This window comes from Dermochelys coriacea, chromosome 3 (assembly GCF_009764565.3).
Source record: "Dermochelys coriacea isolate rDerCor1 chromosome 3, rDerCor1.pri.v4, whole genome shotgun sequence".
Lineage (NCBI taxonomy): Eukaryota > Metazoa > Chordata > Testudines > Dermochelyidae > Dermochelys > Dermochelys coriacea.
In genome coordinates, this window is record NC_050070.1 from 208,600,807 (window position 1) to 208,617,848 (window position 17,042).

General features: G+C 55.4%; 1 protein-coding gene across 11 annotated transcripts in view; it reads right to left on the reverse strand.

Moving 5' to 3' along the window:
- Nucleotides 1-3,011: 3,011 nt before the first annotated feature.
- Nucleotides 3,012-17,042, reverse strand: part of KLC4 (kinesin light chain 4) — a 56,453-nt gene continuing 42,422 nt past the window's right edge. For 9 of the 11 annotated variants that reach the window (XM_043512347.1, XM_043512346.1, XM_038394783.2 and 6 more), the window contains 3 exons: nt 7,246-7,370; nt 6,659-6,707; nt 3,012-5,102 (listed from right to left, as the gene is read on the reverse strand). In XM_043512347.1, coding sequence (XP_043368282.1) covers nt 5,013-5,102; nt 6,659-6,707; nt 7,246-7,370 — 264 coding nt within the window. In that variant the 3' untranslated portion in view covers nt 3,012-5,012. Of the gene's footprint in view, nt 5,103-6,652; nt 6,708-7,245; nt 7,371-17,042 lie in introns of those variants that run through there. The other 2 variants (XM_043512348.1, XM_043512349.1) reach the window with 2 other exon arrangements.

Sequence of the window (17,042 nt, forward strand, 5' to 3'; positions counted from 1 at the left end):
CCCTGTCCTGCCCCATCCCATTGCCCCGCTCCCATCCTCCTGTCCCGCCCCACCCCATTCTCCCGCCCCTCATCCTCCTGTCCCGCCCCCCCATCCTCCTGCCCCATGCCATTCTCCCGCCCCCCCAACCCCCTTTCCCGCCACATCCCATTCTCCTGCCCCCACCCTCCTATCCCGCCCCCCATCCTCCTGCCCCCATGCCATTCTCCTGCCGCTCATCCTCCTGTCCCGCCCCCACCACATTGCCACACCCCCATCCTCCTGTCCCGCCCCATCCTCCTGTCCCGCCCCCATCCCATTGCCCCGCCCCATCCCCCTGTCCTGCCCCATCCCATTGCCCCGCTCCCATCCTCCTGTCCCGCCCCACCCCATTCTCCCGCCCCTCATCCTCCTGTCCCGCCCCCCCATCCTCCTGCCCCATGCCATTCTCCCGCCCCCCCCATTCCCCTTTCCCGCCCCATCCCATTCTCCTGCCCCCACCCTCCTATCCCGCTCACCATCCTCCTGCCCCCATGCCATTCTCCCGCCCCCCATTCCCCTGTCCCGCCCCATCCCATTCTCCTGCCCCCACCCTCCTATCCCGCCCCCCATCCTCCTGCCCCCATGCCATTCTCCTGCCACTCATCCTCCTGTCCCGCCCCCACCCCATTGCCCCGCCCCCATCCTCCTGTCCCGCCCCATCCTCCTGTCCCGCCCCCACCCCATTGCCACACCCCCATCCTCCTGTCCCGCCCCATCCTCCTGTCCCGCCCCCATCCCATTGCCCCGCCCCATCCCCCTGTCCTGCCCCATCCCATTGCCCCGCTCCCATCCTCCTGTCCCACCCCACCCCATTCTCCCGCCCCTCATCCTCCTGTCCCGCCCCCCCATCCTCCTGCCCCATGCCATTCTCCCACCCCCCATCCCCCTTTCCCGCCCCATCCCATTCTCCCGCCCCCCATCCTCCTGCCCCCATGCCATTCTCCCGCCCCCCATTCCCCTGTCCCGCCCCATCCCATTCTCCTGCCCCCACCCTCCTATCCCGCCCCCCATCCTCCTGCCCCCATGCCATTCTCCTGCCCCCCATCCTCCTGTCCCGCCCCCACCCCATTGCCACGCCCCCATCCCATTGCCCCGCCCCATCCTCCTGTCCCGCCCCCACCCCATTGCCACGCCCCCATCCCATTGCCCTGCCCCATCCTCCTGTCCCGCCCCCATCCCCCTGTCCTGCCCCATCCCATTGCCCCGCTCCCATCCTCCTGTCCCGCCCCCACCCCATTCTCCCGCCCCTCATCCTCCTGTCCCGCCCCCCCATCCTCCTGCCCCATGCCATTCTCCCGCCCCCCCCATCCCCCTTTCCCGCCCCATCCCATTCTCCTGCCCCCACCCTCCTGTCCCGCCCACCATCCTCCTGCCCCCATGCCATTCTCCCGCCCCCCCATTCCCCTGTCCCGCCCCATCCCATTCTCCTGCCCCCACCCTCCTATCCCGCCCCCCATCCTCCTGCCCCCATGCCATTCTCCTGCCGCTCATCCTCCTGTCCCGCCCCCACCCCATTGCCCCGCCCCCATCCTCCTGTCCCGCCCCATCCTCCTGTCCCGCCCCCACCCCATTGCCACACCCCCATCCTCCTGTCCCGCCCCATTCTCCCGCCCCCCATCCTCCTGCCCCCATGCCATTCTCCCGCCCCCCATTCCCCTTTCCCGCCCCATCCCATTCTCCTGCCCCCACCCTCCTATCCCGCCCCCCATCCTCCTGCCCCCATGCCATTCTCCTGCCCCTCATCCTCCTGTCCCGCCCCCATCCCATTGCCCCGCCCCATCCTCCTGTCCCACCCCCATCCCATTGTCCCGCCCTCCCATCCTCCTGTCCTGCCCCCCATCCCATTATCCTGCCCCCCATCCTCCTGTCCCACCCCCATCCCATTGTCCTGCCCCATCCTCCTGTCCTGCCCCCCATCCCATTATCCTGCCCCCCATCCTCCTGTCCCACCCTCCATCCCATTGTCCCACCCCCCATCCTCCTGTCCCGCCCCATCCCATTGTCCCGCCCCCCATCCTCCTGTCCCACCCTCATCCCATTGTCCTGCCCCCCATCCTCCTGTCCCACCCCCCATCCTCCGGTCCCGCCCCCAACTAGCATGGCTTGGTGTTAGCCTCCCCGGAAGGGGTTGGTAGCAGTCTGGCCTGGCCATGCTTATTAGAGCATGGCAATGGTGCTCATTAGGGTAATGATGTCAGCATGAGAGTGGCTGAGACAGTGTCACCAACCCCAAATGATCAAAACTCATGAGTCAGGCCCAAGAGTGGCTTAAAAGTCATGACATTTTGAAACAAGTAACCAATGTGGGCTCTTTGTATTTGCCTTCTGATCTCTGAGCCTTTAGGTCACATTCAAGCTTTAGGTTTGAGCCGTTCAGTCACGTTGTCAAGCTTTTCCACAGCCACAAGGGCCAGATGCGTCCCTCTTTTGAACAAAGGAAGCTGAGCTGCTCCTCTACGCCCATGATTCCAGGAGTCAGAGCTTTGTAAAAACCACCGTAAGACTTGCAGTAAAATCAGGGGAGTTGGCAACATAGCGAGGTTAGTCAGAACTAGAGAGGACCTTGAGGAGCATCACAGGGAACTAATCCAGCGAGGAGAATGGTATGCAGGATGGCAAATGAAAGTCAGTGTTGAAAAATCCAAAATAATAAACACAAAAGGGAATAATTGGAACTATTCAGACATGTTTTCAGACATGGATTCTAAATTAACTGTATCAATTCCGGAAACAAATCTAGGCATCACCGTGAGCCGCTCAATGGAGACCTCTGCTCCATGTGCAGCTCTGCTGAAATAAGCAAACAATGTTTGGCTGCAGCAGGCGCGGGATGGAGAATAATATGGAGTGTCATGCTGCCATATCAGAAATGACCATGACATTTCACCGGCACAGGGCACGCCATTTCATACCGGATATTAGACAACTAGAGGGGTTGAGAAAAGGGCGAGAATGATCAGGAACCGGGCAAGCTCGCATATGGAGACAGCTTGAAACAACTGGGATTGTTTACTTTAGAGAAGAGACAAGAGGGAACATGATCCAAATCTATAAAGTAATGACTAGACAGAGCGGGGAGATAGGGAGCTTCTATCCACCTTTTCTTTTAACACAAGAACAAGGTGACAACGATGTTGAAAGACAGCAAATTCAAAACTGGTAAGAGGAATTTCACATAATACACAATTAGCCCGTGGAACTCACTGTCACATGATGTTATTAAATCCCATTTAGCAGCACTCATAAAAGGCATGGGCATTCATTGGATAACAATAATATGCAGGGTTATAATAATAAATACCGAAAACCACTGGAGTTTTGCAAGGACTATAAACCCTAATACTTAATGGCAGAAGCCAACCTCTAACTAATAGGGTTAGGAGGAAACTTCCCCTGGGGCAGGGTATTCCACAACTGCCACCGTCAGAGACAGGGTACTTGACTAGATGGACCCCCGCATTGGATCCAGTATTTCATGCTGAGTTTCTTTTGTAACTCTACAGCCTGCACCTGAGGAGTTCAGGATGGAAAGCTGGAGAGACCACCAGGCATTTCACCCCCATGTGTTTAACACAGACAGCAGCTGAGCGCAAGGGATCTGCAGGCAGCCAGAGGCTGGTATGAGACCAAATTTCCCTCTCCCCTTGCCAGCACGGTTGAGTCTGCAGGCAGGCCTAGTCAGGGGTCAGGCTCCAGCACCTGGGGCTCAGCACAGACGAGACACGAGGGTTTGTGGCTAGCAGGCCCGGGCGTTAGAAGTGGAGCGGGTCGACATTTTTCAGAGAAAACTTTTTTCACCAAATAATGCATGTTCGGAGCGACCAAACCATTTCACAAATTCGTGTCCAATTCACCGAATTGATTCATCCAAAAATTCAGAAACAGTAAAAATGTTTGATTTTTTGATTCAAAGCAACTTTTTGTTTCAAATTTTACTCCCCTTCTATTATTTTTTTAAGGTAAAGTCCCACGAAAACCAAGCATTTTGTTTGACCCCAAACTCTTTTTTTTTGGTTCAGCCACTGAGCTCTATAGCTTGGAGCCACTGTCTGTATGTGTCGGTGTGCAGCCAGCCCTCCCTCCTCACTGGCTTGGAGGCTCTCACCACAATCACTTCGGTGATTTTTGATTTCATAAAATAAAGCACTGCAATCAGAGATAAATCCCGAGTAACAATGACCCTGCCAGCTCCCCCAGTGCCCATGCACTGCTCTCTCCATGCTAAGGCGGATGCAGGCAACACAGCCAGAACAGAAACTGGCCTCGAAGAGCTCCTAGGATGGGGGCGTAGGGATCGGGACACGTTGCTGATGGGGTCAGCACCTGCCCTCGAAGCCTGGGCTGAATCACATAGGTGAACTCCCCGGGAAGGTCGCCATGACCCTTCCAGCCTCATTCTCTGGTTCCCAGGGAGCTGAATCGGAAGAACCCCAGTCCTGGGCACTGGGTGGTGCTGAGGTTGAGGAGCATCTGGTAACTAAGGAGAAGGCAGTGCTGAGGTGGGGTGAGCCCTTCACTGCAGAAGGAGCCCGCAGGTCTGCTTTAGAGGAGCACACACACAGCCCCTGCCTGGGGGAAGGGCTGGCACCAGCCCCAGGGAGTGGGGAGTCTCCACCCCTCAGCTCCGATAGCCAAAGCCACAAGTAAGTGCTGCTGGAGCTCATCGCTGAGCAACCAATGCTCTGAGTGCTGCTGCCAAAGCCGCTAGTCCCTGGTAAGTACCAGGCTCAGGCAGGCAGCAGGCAGAGGGAGGCTCGGTGTTGTCTCATGGCCATGCAAGGGCACACCTCTTCCAGGGGCAGTGTCTGAGCCGGGGAGGCTGGAGCTCCGGCTGCGGTGGAGGAGCAGTACAAGGCTCGGAGCCTGGAGCAGCTGGAGTGCCAGGCAGTGCGGGATCCTAGAGGCGGTGCCGGAGCCACAGGGTGCAGTCAAGCAGCAGGAGCATCTGAGATGGAGCCAGGAGTTGGTGCAGAGAGGAGCCCGGAGGTGGGTCAGTTGGAGGTGAGCAGGGAGCTGTGAGAGGACAGATCCACGCTGCTGACACTGAAGCCTCTGCTCTCTGCCAGGAGGCCCGGGGAATCCTGAAAAACAAACCACACTGTCCAGGATCCCACGTCCCCAGCATGCAGGCCCATGCCCGGACAGCTTCCACTCAGTCCCCTGCCCTGCCCAGGGGAACGCGCTGGCTGCCCTGCTCTGAGCTGAGCTCAAGGGGCCATGTCCTCTGAGCTCCCCCAGCCAGACACCCTCAGCAGTAACCAGTCAGCTTAGCTCATGCCCCAACCCTATCTCATGGCATCACGTCTCATCTTCATAGTGACCGTGAACAACAATATCACAGGAGCTGTTGGGGGAAGCTGGAGGCTTTGGCACCTGTGGAGAGGCTCAGAGGGGACGGGGGCAGTGTGGATTTAGCACATTGGGTCGGGAGGGGGGCTTGCTAAAGTTATCATCAGTGAATACATTACTGTTGACACGTGACTGGCATCACTAGGCTCCAGAGTCACGAGTTCATCAACTGAAATGAGTCAGTTCAGCCCTTTCTGAGCTACTCTTTCAGGCTCTCAGCAGACCCAGGCAGGCACATGCAGGGGTCATGCTTCTGCCACGTGTAAGGTTTCTTCCAACAACACGGGCTTGGTTTTTGTTTTTAATGAACACTCAGACTCCGGCAAACAGTTCTGCAGCAAACCTCCCATCCATGGAATAGTACAATCCAGCCGGGCGCCGGATTCACTCACTTAATTGTCCCAAACACTGGCACACATGGCCCAGGGCTCCTTTCAGAGCCTGTCGGTGCTGCTCCCTAGTTGGGCACAGGGCTGGGCTACTGAGCAATGCTGCCCTGCATATTGTGCCCAGGGCCTGGCACCTGCAGGAACCAGGAACCCAGCACTTACCCCCACCGCCGTGTCCCCTGCCTCCCCCAGCACTTACCCCCACCGCCGTGTCCCCTGCCCCTCCCAGCACTTACCCCCACTGCCGTGTCCCCTGTCCCCCCAGCACTTACCCCCACCGCCAAGTCCCCTGCCCCTCCCAGCACTTACCCCCACTACCGTGTCCCCTGTTTTCCCCAGCACTTACCCCCACCACCGTGTCCCCTGCCTCCCCCAGCACTTACCCCCACCGCCGTGTCCCCTGCCCCTCCCAGCACTTACCCCCACTGCCGTGTCCCCTGTCTTCCCCAGCACTTACCCCCACCGCCGTGTCCCCTGCCTCCCCCAGCACTTACCCCCACCGCCGTGTCCCCTGCCCCTCCCAGCACTTACCCCCACCGCCGTGTCCCCTGCACCCCCAGCACTTACCCCCACTGCTGTGTCCCCTGCCCCCCCTAGCACTTACCGCCACTGCCCTGGCCCTGCTCAGTTGGTGAGTCCAAGCTGCTCTGGCACTACCCAGTGCTGATTTATTAGCATCTTACTCCTTGTCTTGCCTTTGCCCGGGGTGTTCCCGATGCTGCACAGCTGGTGGCTATTGGGTTCCCACCTCATCCTGCCTGGATGGGATTTCATTTCCGAAAGGCGGCTTTGCAGCCCTAGCAGGCCCGTGTGCATCGCTGCATAATCAGGCAGCTTTCCCATGCCCTGCGGGCTCTGAGCTGGGGGGTGGGGGGCAGTGCTTGCTGCCGAGCTCTCACCTCATCGCTGGATGTATTCAGGTAATTTAATGATGCTGCTCGTTTCAAGCTACAAAAAGAAAGAGAAAAAGGGTGAGTTCATGAGCTCAGCCCCTGCCCCTGCCCGTGGGGCGCAGCCTCCCTCCCACCCCTGGGCCTGGCATCTCCGCCTGACAGCACAGGGACAGGAGGAAAGGAGCGTGGACATACACTATTTCCCTGGCAGCCCCTGCCTCCCCTGGGGCCAGAGAGCCCCAGCCCCACCTCCAGGTCCATCCCTGCAGCCCCTCCTAGAGCTTGGTGGTTCCCCATCTCCGCACACAGGCCAGACGAGAGCCTCTTGCTCCCCCGGTTTTCTCTGGGCTCCACCTGCTGTCACTCTGAAGTGACTGAATGTGGGTAGCGGCCTCCATGCTGCTGACGCCAGGGCCCCAGGCCAGAGGGCTCTGCAGAAACCCCTCTGCGCAGGGACCCTGCTCCCAAAGAGGCAAAGCCTCAGGAAAGGGCAGCCCCTGGCAGATGAAGACTGCGTTTCCGGCTGCGCCCTCCCCGGGCCTGAGAGGCAGCGATGGGTGTGAGAGCACGTAGGCCCCTTGGGAGACGCGTACTTCGTGTTCCTGGGCTCCAGGGGGGCATTCCCCTGCAGCTTCTTGACTAGTATTTCACTGCTCCTCCTGATCACGTCCCGAAGCTTCACCAGTGAGCTGCTGCGTTGGAGGGCACCAGTGCCTTCCTGCAGAGAGAGAGACAACCCGCGGGGGCAGTGAGATGGCCGACGAGCACAGGGACTGCACTCCATGCCAAGGGAAGGCTGCAGCAGGACCCCAGCGCAAATGCCCTAGGCTCACTAAGATCTAAATACATGGCAAATCACCATACAAACAGAACTGAGCCTCACTGAATCGGCACCCCACAAACTCTGCCCTCAGAGCCAAGCACGGCCAGCACTGAGCAGGGAGAGCCTCGGACAAGACGGGCACTGAGGCCAACCAGTGTCACTCAGCGCAGGGAAATCAACACGATAGACCAATCACCAACTAACCCTGGTGCCCCTCTAGCCGGCCATTGGCAGTAGGGCCTCTCCCGGGGCGGGAAGCTAGTGGGATGCTGGTGGCGTGATTCCCACACTCGCTCACGTGCCCATGGGAGACCCCCTGCCTCTGGAATTCCGGGTGACCGGCCATCCCGGTGCAGTTAGCAGGGGGAGCCCCTCCCTGATTGCTCCACATGGTGTGGAGCAAGCACCCCACAAGAGGACACCGCTCTGTGGAGACTGAACCCCTTCGCGGATCAAACGCAGGGGGAGGCACAGTCCACTGACTTCCCTAGGGAGGGGCTCTGGGACTGACCAGCCTCCTCACCCCGGCTCGCAGCGCGGACCCCCGGTGAGCTCCTGGTGCAGGCACAGGCCGGTCCCGCTGGCAGGAGCCACGCCCTAGGCCTGCTGGCTGGAGCTGATGTATGCTGAAGGGAGCTTTGCAATTAATCCTAGGGGGGCTGGGGTGCCTTCTCCTCTCCCTCCTCTTCTTCCCTTTGATCTCGCCTGCTCCTGGGCTGACTCCTCCCCTGGCATTTCCCCCTCTCCCAGGACTGCTGGAGTGGCAGGAGATTGCTGTGCTGAAAGCCTCTGGCTCTGGCTGGGCTAGCTAATGGATGGCTCCTAACGAACTAGGGGCCTGGTGCTAGGGATGCTGGGTCTGAGTGCTCAGAGGAGGAGCGTGGAGCTCCTGCCCCAAGGAGGCCTTTCCCTCTCAGAGTAATGGGTGTGCTTGACTCCAGTTTTGCCCTGCTACAGATCACTCCTGCTGGCACCTCTGCTTCAAGGGGTGTTTATTTGCTCTCTGTTTAGCACACGTGGCAGCACCAGGTGCTCTGCAGCCTTGCCATGGCTTCTCCTCTTGGAGCCTGCTGACCTGTGCTTCTAGCAGCTCTTGGCTGTTTGTGAAACTCTCATCCATGGACGTCTTGGACTGAGATAGGGCAGAACAGAGAGGGGTCCAGAGGCCCAGCATAGGTGTGGGACCCACCATGGGGCTCAGCTCAGCTACCTTGGGGCCACATTGGGGCCACACTGGCCAGAACCAACTGCTCCTGAGGGAGAGGCAAAAAGCCCCCAGTGGCAATGACAGGATAACCTGCCCAGAGGGCAAATTAACGCCACATCGGCTAAGCTTGGCCTGCACTACACAGCGGTACCCCGTCCGCACCCTGCTGTGAACAGGCAGGAGAGTTGTCCTCACGCTAACCACAGTGCAGAGACCAATGGAGAGCAGCACAAACCGAGTTCAGCATCATGGCAGCCAACACCACTGCTCACGTCTGCTTGGACATGGGACTACACTGTACAGTAGGCCAGGCCAGTGTGACCACCCGACCCCCTTAAACAGGGTCTGGATTGTAAAGGATCCTTATGATTTTGACTCCAGCTTAGTTATCCTAAGCCAGCTAAGTGTCCAATCCTTTTTCAAATCCTGCTAAGCTCTTAGTGTCAACACTGTCTTGTGGCAGTGAGTTCCACACACCAACTGTGTTTTGTGTGAGTAAGTCTTGCCTTTGCTCAGCTGTGAATTTGCCACCTTTCAGTTTTAATGACTGTCCCCTTGTTGTTGTGTTACAGGAGCTGGTGAACAGCCACGCCCACCTGCCCATCCTTCTCTTTGCCCTTCAGTACTTTTTGTCCCTTTGCCACTCCCCTCTAATCCATCTCCTCTCTAGAGCAAACAAACCTTATGTGTATAAGGCAGCACCTAGATGCCCCAGCTGCCACGGTGCTAGGCTCTGTACATGTGGTAAGAAACATTTGGTAAGGCCCTGCTCCAAAGAGCTTGACAGGCATAATAATAATGTATTTCCCCTACACTAGGGCCTGGGAACAGTGAGCTGTTCAAAATGGAAGCACTGGGCTGGATCAGCGCATGGGCCCAGGGTCCCGTGTCTCACACCAGCCAGGAGCAGCCAATTCAGAGGAGAGTCCATGTGGGGTGCTAAAGGACAATTGGGGGATAACCTGTGCAGAGGAATGTATCCCACAGCCCGGGCAGTAAGGGGCAGAGTCAGTTCCTGAAGCACTACGGTTTCTATCCCACTCCAAGCCTGTCTCCTATACCCGAATGGCCCCATCCCTAGGAATGGGAGGTTACTCCTTTGCAGACCAGCTTTTTCCTTTCATCAGGGTGGCAATTGCTGCTTTCCACTTTCACTTCTCCCTGTATCACGAGATCGTCCCAGATCCCAATAAGACTGACTAGAATCTGTCCTATTTCCCCGCTCACTAATCAGGCACACTTTGCAGTCTCCACTTGCAGAAGTTTTTCCAGGCCTCTAATAATTTTTCATGCCCATCTCCAATACCCTGCTATTTCTGCTCTAGGGTTTTCTCACCAGGGTGCCCCACACTGCGCGCAGCACCACAGATGACCACACGCCATGGATTTATATACTGCCAATAGAATGCTTGCAGTATGACTTGCCATTCCATTCCTCTGCATTTCAGAGAATTTCACTCCGCAGCTGACAATGCTGCCCCGGTCTCTTTCCCAGGTGGTTCCAGTTAATTCAGAACCCAGGCACGAGGAGGAGTTGGTCAGATGATTCTCTCCAAGTGCACTGCCTTGGATTTGTCAGTGTTGAATATTGTTACCACTGTGTAGCCCATTCTCCTAGCTTGGCTAGGTCCCTAGGAGGTCCCTCATAGTTCTCTCTCTGGGCTTGACAAAGCTAAACATGATCCAATGGCTCAAAGTTGAAGCTGGACAAATTCAGACCAGAAGTAAGATGTAAATTTTTAACAAGGATTTGTAATTAACCAGTAGAACAATTTACCCAGGGTCATGGTGGATTCTCCATCACAAAATTTTCAAATCAAGATCAGACGTTTTTCTAAAAGCTCTGCTCTAGGAATTATTTTGGGGAAGTTTTATGGCCTGTGCTATACAGGACAGACTAGATCATAACAATGATCCTTTCTGGCCTTGGAATCTATGAACGTTCTGTGCAGAAGCCATGCTGGTTAGTCCCACATAGCTAACATTTACCGAGAAATTAGCTCATTCTACTTTTAATTATAATTTCAACCTAGTCAGCTGAGCCTGAAGTGCAGGCCCTAGTCTGTCCTTTGCAGGATCATTCCTGTAGCCTTTGTGACAAGAGAAAATGTACCTATCTTCCAGCCCTCCCGTGCAGTAGCTAATTTCAGTGGGTGGTGGTAATCCAGCCACTAAGGGCCTGGGTTTAGGGAGACTCCTCTGCACAAGTTACCCCCAGAGGATTTCACTGACTCTCCATTCTTGGCTGCTGGTAGAGACGGTCTCTGGATTAGCTGGGCCCCTACCCTGCATGTTTTGGCTAGCCACTGTATTCTCAAGCTCCTCTACAGCTCTTGGCAGCACCACCTGCTACCAGAGGTTTATTGCTCTTTAACATCAGTATGATCCAGTATCTTTCCTTCTGACCCCTCAATCCCTGATACAGCAGCTCCAGGGTGGGAATTTCCACAACAGCCTCAGCCATGAATACTTGGGCAAATAAATCCTTTTGCTTCTCAGCAGCCTCCTCCTCTTCTGTATTTGCTCCCTTTGACCACAGGTGGTCCAGTGGATCCACCACTTCCCTCACACAATTCCTGCTTGTGATCTGCTTACATACCCCTGGTTTATTTTTAATACTTTTGGACACTTGCTCTTCAGATTCCACCTTAGCCAGCTTGGTTCCTCAAGATTTGTCTGATGTAGAGCATGCGCCTTCCTACTGACATCACTCCTTTCTGAAGGGACTCTTTGGCCTGAGTAACCTCTTAAACCAGCCATTTAGCCAGACGGGTTTACTTCTTGTTCTCCCCTTGCAGTTCTGAGGTACACCTGCCCTCCAAGACTGTCATTGCTTCCTTCAGTAGAATCCAAATCTATGGGGCTTGGGGCTTCTTTATTTTTGTCTCTACTGCCTCTTTGAGCAGCTTCCTTGTCCTTTACATTCCCTTCTTACTTGTAGTGTCAATGTGCCAGGTTTGGGTGACTGTCCTCCCGTGCGTGGTGGCATTTTGGTTGCTATAGCAGAGCTCATCTACTCTCCCTTCTTGAGCCAACTGCAGTGTGCTACTCGGGATTCTCCCCTGGCGTGCTCTGGAGCTACCTGCCCAAGAAGCAAGCACTGAAGTGAACTACTTCTCTGAACACTGTCCTGTGATGCCATCTGATCAGGTGCTATGTGGGAAGTCTCCCATTATTATTGTTGCATTACATGGAGTGGCCTCTTTGATCTCCCTCAGTACTGCACACTCCCAATCCCTTTCCAGGAGACTGATGGTAACAAACTCTATCTTTAAATCTGTATTCTTCAGATGTGGAGTATGTCTGTACACCAGCTGTGCTGTGTGGTCCCTGGCTCTCAGAAATGCCACTCATTAGGGTCCAGTGAACCCTTCAGTTCTGGCACTACTCCTCCACCTCCCTGCAGAGGTGGATCCTACCCAGCTCACACTTGTCCATGGATGTTGGTTGTTCCACCCTGTGCCAACATACCACCAAGCTCCTCTCGCCTAGCTAGGAATTCTAATTTCCCTAGGTTGGTCCTTTGCTTCTCACTGTAGGGGTGGGGTGGGATTACTTTTGACTGTATGCCTATTCTTAACTCCTGGGTCTGCCAGTTTGATAATAATAGCATTTCCCTCTGTGACCTCAACCTGGCCCTGGCCCTGACCCAAAGCCCCCGGCCTAGCCAGCCCTGTGTGTGGAGCTAAAAGCATTTCAAAGAAGACTCTGTCAGAGGCCCTTGGTCCAGGCATTCTTCGTAGTGATTGAAATATAGCTTCCAGGACCTCTCCCTCCCATTATGCTACCTAAGGAAAACACCCAACAGTTCTCCCAGTCTCCACATATGCAGTGATCAAAATCCTCTATGAAAGCTCCCAGCTCCAATGCCAGTCCCTGGAGCAACCTTCTCGGTCCATGAGGATTGATCAGCCTCCATCGTCTCTGCTGGAAGGTGGGTCCTATCTAAGAGGATATACCCTCCATCGCACCTACATCCCCTCCCGCCATGGGACTGATTGCAGGGTCAAGAGGATGGGGAAAGGCCGACACGCTCTGCAACGGCCCTTTTTGTCACCTCTGGAATAGTTTCAGCTCTCGCTGCTCCTCCAGTTCAGCAGCTCTGGCCTCAAGATGCTGCACCTGGGCTCTGAGGTCAATGGGCTGTTTGCATTGGATGCAAATGAACCCCCACATGCCCTTGGCCTGGGCATCCTGGGGTGGGTGTCCTGGCAGATGACAGAGGACCAGGTTATCTTTCCTTAAGTGGAGGGCCAGGATTTCAGTGGTCTATCTCATCCACAGGATATTTGACTACTTCACAAACAGCCAATCTAGCAGCCTGCCCCCCATTGCCATCTTCCCCAATGCTCACTCCAGCAGTTGGCTCTCTGCCCTCCCACAAGGGCAGTGGCAGGGAAAACCACAGTTGGCTACCCACATCCTATTTGCTGTGGTGCCAGGCAGCCCCTCTGGCTGGAGCTGAGAGAAGCAGCCGCTGGTGCATTTGCTAGCTCTGCGTGCTGGGGCAGACCCCTCCCCACCCTGCACAGGAGAGCTCAGTCAGGCTGGTGCCCAGAGAGACAGGAGGGAGCAGAACCAGTGTTCTCCGATCCCCAAAGGCCCTTCACAATAACAGGGGGGGTAGATAAACCCTTGGAGCAAAGCATCTCCCTCCTCAGGAAGTCCCATGAGTCCCTTCCAGAGAGTCCCACAAGGCAGCTGAGTGTGGGGGGCTCACGAACCCTGGAGTGCCCTGTCTCTAGCCTAGCTGAGCCCCTTTGTGAGATGTTACCCAGCATCCTGCAGCGAGGGAGGCTGGACCGCTGGAGCTGAGGAGATGCCAGCTAGGAAGAGGGTGGAGCAAGCCCACCTCAGAGTGGCTGCTCTGATATTCCCCTGGCGAAGCCAGTGGTGGGATGGGAGGGGACATGGGTGAGCTGGAGATACAAACTCTTTGCTGGGGCCCCTGCTCTAGCAGAGACAGAAGCAGCTCACATTCCTCACACTCCACACACTCACAGCCAGAAGGGAGCGTTGTGAGCATCTCACCTGACCTCCAGTAGAACGCAGGTCCCAGAACCTCACCCAGTGACACCTGAACCCAGCCCGGCCTTCTGGCTGGGCTAGAGGGGAGCTTTTAGAAAGACATCCAGCCTCAACTGAAAGACTCCCAGTGGTGAAGGAACCACTGCATCCCTTGGTGAACTGGTCCAGTGGTTAATTACCCTCAATGCTGAAAACGTCCACCTTACTTCCACTCTGAATTTGCCTCAGTTTCCAGCCACTGGATCTTGTTCTGCCTTTGTCTGCCTTTGCTTTCCAAACTCTGACTCATCTGCTGTTCCCGTGAGGGATTCAGTCGCTAGGAATGCAGAGGGCAGAGTATCTGATGACTGGGACTTGCCTATCGTGCAAAGGATGTTGCAAGGCATTTAGACAGAGTTGTAGCTAGTGCTGGGGAGGAGTCCGGTCTTGGCACATAGTGATACAGTGACAGCAGGAAGTGAAGGTACATTTAAATTGCTAGGAATAAAACTTTCAGATCTATGCACAGAGGGAATTTCAGCATCTCCATGCACTGAGGAGACGATGGTTTGAAGAGGGGGGTTATTTCTGTGTGTGGATGGGACAGACAGCCTCTCCAGCAGGGCCGAGGGGGGTGCCACCCTAATCCAAGTGCTGCCAGCACAGAAAACTAATGAGAATGCGGGTGGGGGAATTATTTGAACTAGGAGCTGGAGGAGCACTCAGGTCAGACAAGAGGCTACACCCACGTGCCAGCATAATGCAAAGACATCCTGCCTGCAGCACAGAATGGGACAGACTGCAGACCTGAACCTGGGACAAGGTAAGATCACGGGAGTAAATTCTGGAGGCATCAGACTAAGTCCTATTCAATGGGAGCAAAACGAGGGGAACTAGAATGCCTGGCAGTGGGCAAGGAGCGCGACATTACCGGAATCACTGCAGCACAGCTGGTTACAAACGATACAGGAAGAGCAGCTCACGCCCAGAGGTGGGGGCCAGCACTGTGTCTGCGGGATTGCAGACTCTGATGATGACAGCTGAGTGCGAGGACTAGAGCACACTCTGTATGAACACAGACTGCATGTCACACCAAAGTGGCAGCTTTGCCCATGACAGTGAAACTGACTGAGACGGATCTAGACCCGAGAAGACTGAGGAGCCTCGGAAGGACCTGACCTGGCTCTAGGAATGGGCTGAATGAGTGAGGACAGTCCTGTTGACAAATGCACAGTAATGCACATTGGGAGGGGCGCTTGTCACTCACTGTACTCCATTCTAAATGATCATAGGGAACCAACAATAGGAAATCCCTGGTCTTAGCTTGGCACTTCCAATGCTCTGTATTGAACCACTTACTGTGCCCAGCACCTACTTCAGGTTTCTAGAACAGGTCAAACCTATTGTTGTTAAATCCTTTCTACTGTCACAGAGCAACACCCAGCCCTCTTCCTTCTGCTACAGGGGATAGGTGGTCATGTGGCGATGCAGCCATCGGGGAGTCAGGACTCCCTGCTTATTAGAAGGAATAATTGTAGCTACTCCTATACCTAAAAGAGTTCTAATGTAACTATAGCCTCTCAGGGAACAGGACTGTGTGTCACTATAGGAAGCTCAGTGAAAAACTCTGTCCATGGGCCTCAATGGTCAAACAAGAAAAAATATATTAGGGCTTACAAGGAATGGGATGGAGAATAATGCTGAAAATTACAGTGCCATCATATAAATCCATTGTTCAGCCTCAATTGGATACAGTACGCAGCCCTGCTCCCCACAACTGAGATAGGATAGCGCAGAAGTACAGAGAGTTGATGACATACAGTGAGACTGGTCAGGGGCGTGAAGAGAGGCTGGAGAGCCTGGGACCGCGTAGACTGGAAGCTTTCTGGGACAGGGGCGGTCTCTTCCTACACGTCTACAGTCCCCAGCACAACGGGGCCAGGCTCAGTTAGGGCCACAAGTTGCTACAGTAATACAAATAATATTTACTCCGGAGAGGAGATTGACGAGAGGGGACATGACAAAAGGACACAACGTGCAGAAGGGCAAAGAGAAGGGCAGGCACAGCTATTCATCCCCTCCCGTAACACAACGACAAGGGGACAGTTATGAAACTGAAAGGTGGCAATTCACAACTGAGCAAAGGCAAGAGGTTTTTCACACAACACACACTGGCATGTGGAACTCACTGCCACAAGAGATCAATGATTCTTCCTTGGTGTAAAGGCCAGAAGAGACTAGATTATGTAGCCTGACCTCCTGTACAACACAAGCCAGAGAATTTCATCCAGTTAACCCTGTATTGAGCCCAGTCACTTGTGTTTGACTTCTAGAAAAGTGTCCCCTCTAGATTTCAAGACAGCAGGAGATGGAGAATGCACCAGTGCCCTGGGGAGTTTATTCCAAGGGCTAATCACCCTCCCCGGTAAAAATCTGGGCTTTGCTTCGGATTTGAACTGGTTGGGCCTCAGCTTCCAGCCACTGGTTCTCATTCTGCCTGTTGTGGCTAGATGAAAGAGCCCTTCAGCCCCTGGCATTTCCCCCCCTGAAGGTAATCTGCCGCAATCAAGTCCCTTCTCAGCCTCTTTCAGGAGAAACTGAACAGCTTGAGCTCTGTCAGTCTCTCACTGGGAGGCATTTTCTCCAGCAAAGCAGCCCTCAAATCCGATTTATGGCTCTTCTCTGCCCCCCCCTCCAATTTTTCAGTTGAGGCCAAATGCTTAGCAGTACTTAGTGAAGGACTGGGTATTTATCTGGCTAATGAGCTATTCAGAGATACAGCAGTGGGGAGTTAAAGAAAGGATTGGGCAGGGATACACCGCCTGCCTCAGGGCATGAGCCAGCCTCCAGCCAAAAGGGTCAGGAGGAAACGGCCTTTGGTTAGCCCACTGCTACTCCTGGAGGGTTTCTTCCAGCCTGCTATGGGGCAGCCGGCACTAGCTCTCATTGGAGGTGGGCCCTGGCTCCACCCTGAGCTGGCACTTGCCATGTGAATGGCACTGTTCCCACACAGTCAGTACTGAGGTGCCCTCCCCCACCTCCCTACAACATTCCTGCTTGTAGCTCTGATCAGCCCTGCGTCAGTGCTTGGCCAAACCTGAGCTCAGCCCCTCCAGCCTCTGGGAGCTGCCCCCGGTTGTGTATCTGCTGGGGGAGTTCATTCCCAGCACTGCTGCGCCGTCTCTTGCGACGCGTTGGGGAGTGGCCTGCTCGCAGCAGCAGCAGGCTGTGACTCGGAACCGACACTGAACCTCAGTGACTGCAGACACAGGCAGAGGGAGGCAGCCGAGTGCCACAGCTAGGCCCCAGGACCAGGAGAGCTTGGGTTTGTTCCCTTGTGTGATCATGGACAA